The 3,597-nt window shown below is 36.4% G+C and overlaps 1 protein-coding gene across 1 annotated transcript; it reads left to right on the forward strand.

Moving 5' to 3' along the window:
* Window positions 1–262: 262 nt before the first annotated feature.
* Window positions 263–3,597, forward strand: LYZ (lysozyme). Its single transcript, XM_066368535.1, has 4 exons — window positions 263–438; window positions 1,343–1,507; window positions 2,806–2,884; window positions 3,420–3,597. The coding sequence occupies exons 1-4, from the start codon at window positions 303–305 to the stop codon at window positions 3,484–3,486; spliced, it is 447 nt and encodes a 148-aa protein (XP_066224632.1). The 5' UTR covers window positions 263–302; the 3' UTR covers window positions 3,487–3,597.

The following is a 3,597-nucleotide window of genomic DNA, read 5'->3' on the forward strand; positions in this document are numbered from 1 at the left end:
TCATTTGTGTTTTTTTTTATAGTTCCTCAAATTTATAAAAAAATAAGAGGAAGTTCCTGTTTTGGAAACTGTGGTAATTCTCATTCTCTCTGAGCCAGATCTTTAAAGAATGTCCTTCATCATTTTCCTGTAGATTAATTTTTTAAACCTTTTAAAGTCAGTGGGCCAAAAAAAAAGTTCCTGTTTTCCTGTATCTCAAAGGGTGGAGCCTTCAAACCACTAGGAAAGAAGGAAGTTCAACGGTGTTAAATACTGGGGCCAGCCTCTCCTGGCCAACCCAAGGGTCTGGCTTCCCAGTCACCATGAAGGCGCTCCTTATTCCAGGGCTTCTCCTCCTCTCTGTTACCGTCCAGGGCAAGGTCTTTGAAAGATGTGAGTTAGCCAGAACCCTGAAAAGACTAGGAATGGATGGCTACAGAGGAATCAGCTTGGCAAACTGTAAGTAAACTCTCCTTCATACTTTGAAAGAGTCAGGTGTGGAATAACTATTAATTGAAGAATAATAAGAAAGGGGCTTTGAGTGAATGGGCATTTTTTTTTTTTTTTTTTTTTAGTGTTTGTATACTTAAAATGGTTGAAAACATCAACTTAGATCTTTAGATTCAGTTATACCAGATGAAGGAATGAGGGCACAGGATGTCAAAATTCGGGACCATTGTAAATAAACCATGATCCACAGTTCTCTTTGAGTGCCACTGCATTTCCTGGTTCCTCAGACTCAGTGGCACATATCGGCTAATGATTCTGAGCACCTGAGAAATTTCTGTCAGTCTTTGGTGTTTGACTCCAGTCATTTCATAGTTTGGGCTCTGTGAGCCTAAACTAATGCAGTATTTTTCTTTTTTATTAATTTTCTTGCATGACATCAAGCTTGTAATAGCCTTTTTTTTTTTTTAATTATGTTGAACTCTCAATACAGGGGCAGTAGGAACCTATTTCTCCTCAATCACCGTTTGTATAAGGGTCCCTGAAATGCAGCATAAAATGACATTTTATTATTTTTACTCACTCTAGTTGGTTAACTGTTTTCGTTTTCTTCTACACAATCCAAGATGGGCCTGTGTAAATGTCACTTAATAGTTTAGTCCATATTTGTCAATGTAATCACATATTTTCAGATTGAATTCAAACATTTCCCCTTAATAACTTTTTAAATGAATGAGTGAATAGTTTGGTGGATATATGCATGGACGAACAGATGAAATAGTCTTTCCTGTTAGACATCTGCATACTTATAAAGTAAGTCATTCGTAAAATAAGATTAGCTACATAGAACTGATTATGGTGTGCAGTAGAAATCATGTAGTGTCGCTATTTGTTACTAAAAATATGCTCTTTTCAGGGATGTGTTTGACCAAATGGGAAAGTGATTTCAACACACGAGCTACAAACTACAATCCTGGAAGCAAAAGCACTGATTATGGGATATTTCAGATCAATAGCCGCTACTGGTGTGAAGATGGCAAAACCCCAAAATCAGTTAATGCCTGTCGCATATCCTGCAATGGTAAGACATAATGACATTGGGTGATGACACAGGACCCATCTGATTATACTTAAAAGAATAGAGATTCAATACAGATAAAAGGTTTTTTGAAAAGTTCATCAGGGACCTAGAAAAACTCTTAACTTTTAGAAACTCTTTATTATCCTCCTCATAAGCTTTTAAGTAAAAAATTAAGGAGCTGGTGTCATAAAAGGTTGATATTTTCTAATACACAGAAGTTTCAGAATGACCCATTAATTGATTGTAAATGGACTTAATGATGCTTTGTCCAAAACAATACCATTCTCCACACGTACTTGGCAAGGTTTAGGGATAATTTGATTGTATGGTCCTTTCTTTAAAGTTGTTTCTACTTTTTAATTATGAAATGTTCTAAATATATAGAAGCCCTGGCCAGGTGGTTCAGCAGATAAAGCGTCATTTTGGTGCATTGAAGTTGCCAGTTCAAACCCCAGTCAGGGCACCTGAAGCTATATCACATACATATATACCCACATAGAAACATGTAAGCAATGTGTAAGGCTTTATTTTCTTCATTGCTGTTGTTCCATTTATTTATGCATTCATTGGTTGATTCTTATATGTGCCCTGACTGAGGATAGAACCCATAACCTTGGTGTATAGGGAAGATGCTCTAACCAACTGAGCTACTGACCAGGGCTGTGTGTTTAAACAAAAATAAAATTGTACTATATATATTACTCTACAATTTGCTCTTTGTCACAGAAAAATATGAATAGAATTCTATAATATTCTATAATTTATTCTATAATTATTGATTCAGTTATTATTCTATAATTATTGATTCTACAATTATAGAATATAGTGTAATATTCTATAATTTATTGATTCAACTTTTACTGTTTAAACACTTAGACTATTTCCATTTTCTGCTTTTACTGATTGCAACCAAATGCCCTGTTCATTCATCTTTAGGTGCACTTATTATTATTTCTTTAGGGAAAATTTATAGTAGTAGAATTGCAGATTTAAAAATTCCTACGCTTGTTCCTCTTTTCTTTTTTTTCTTTACACATTGCGTATTACAGAGAACCATCTATCACATTACTTAATAATTCCAGGGCTTCCACTGACTGGTAAATGAGAAACAGAATGCTTTCTTTCATGCCAAATGGGATGGAATAAAGAAAAAGTTTTCCCCAACATTCACAGATACCTGGGCTTGTGGAAAACAATTTTAGTATCCATTCCTCAGCCCACAAGAATAAAACTGGCTAAACCTAAACTTAAAACGAAATGTTTGTGAAAGTTGTTTTCATTCCTCACCACTTTTTCAGCTTTGCTGCAAGATGACATCTCTGAAGCGGTAACATGTGCCAAGAGGGTGGTCAGGGATCCACAAGGCATCAGAGCATGGTACGTTTTAAGCACTAAAGAGGAAAGCTATTTTACCCCACCGTTATGAGAGAAGTGAGGGATGTTTAAAGACCACAGTATGCTACTGAGAAAGGAAGTTGCCGCTTTAGACTTATGCTAAACAACGTATCGCTTAGAAGCGGTCTACTACAACCGATTCAGAACCTTTTTCTTTTATGCCTCAGTTAATTTTATGGCATTTCTAGAATTTTTAAAATTCTCCACACTACCCGTTCCTTGTCAAATTTTGAAGTTTTTCGGAATGAGCTACATGTGGAATGTATTTTGCAGTTGCTGCTGGGGAGTGCGCATGGCTCTTAGGTTCGGCATTCCACGCTGTAGCCAGGGCTTCCGGGCGGAGTGAAGTGTTCGGTGTAGACATCTCCACTTGATAAATAGCGATACCTGGATCTATTAATAGCCTGAATTCCATATATTGATGAAATATTTTATTCTCCCTAAGGGTTTGATGGATGGATGTTACAATGAATATATGCTTTCACATTACCACCGTTTGTTTCCCCTTTCCTTGCAGGGTGGCATGGAGAAATCGTTGTCAAAACAAAGATGTCACTCAGTATATTCAGGGCTGTGGAGTGTAACTGGAATTTTCCTTCTTCAGCTCATTCTGTCTCTTTTTTCATATTCAGGGAGTAGTGGTTAAGTGAAGGTTCACACGACTGTTCTTTCAAACAAATAATATTTCTACGGAA

Source organism: Saccopteryx leptura, chromosome 2 (genome assembly GCF_036850995.1).
Source record: "Saccopteryx leptura isolate mSacLep1 chromosome 2, mSacLep1_pri_phased_curated, whole genome shotgun sequence".
In the NCBI taxonomy this organism is placed as follows: Eukaryota; Metazoa; Chordata; class Mammalia; order Chiroptera; family Emballonuridae; genus Saccopteryx; species Saccopteryx leptura.

Bases quoted from the DNA above. Each gene is read 5' to 3' on its own strand.
- LYZ (XM_066368535.1), top strand. From the start codon at position 303: ATGAAGGCGCTCCTTATTCCAGGGCTTCTCCTCCTCTCTGTTACCGTC. The intron at 439-1,342 runs GTAAGTAAACTC...TGCTCTTTTCAG, and splicing joins AGGAATCAGCTTGGCAAACT to GGATGTGTTTGACCAAATGG. The intron at 1,508-2,805 runs GTAAGACATAAT...CCACTTTTTCAG, and splicing joins CTGTCGCATATCCTGCAATG to CTTTGCTGCAAGATGACATC.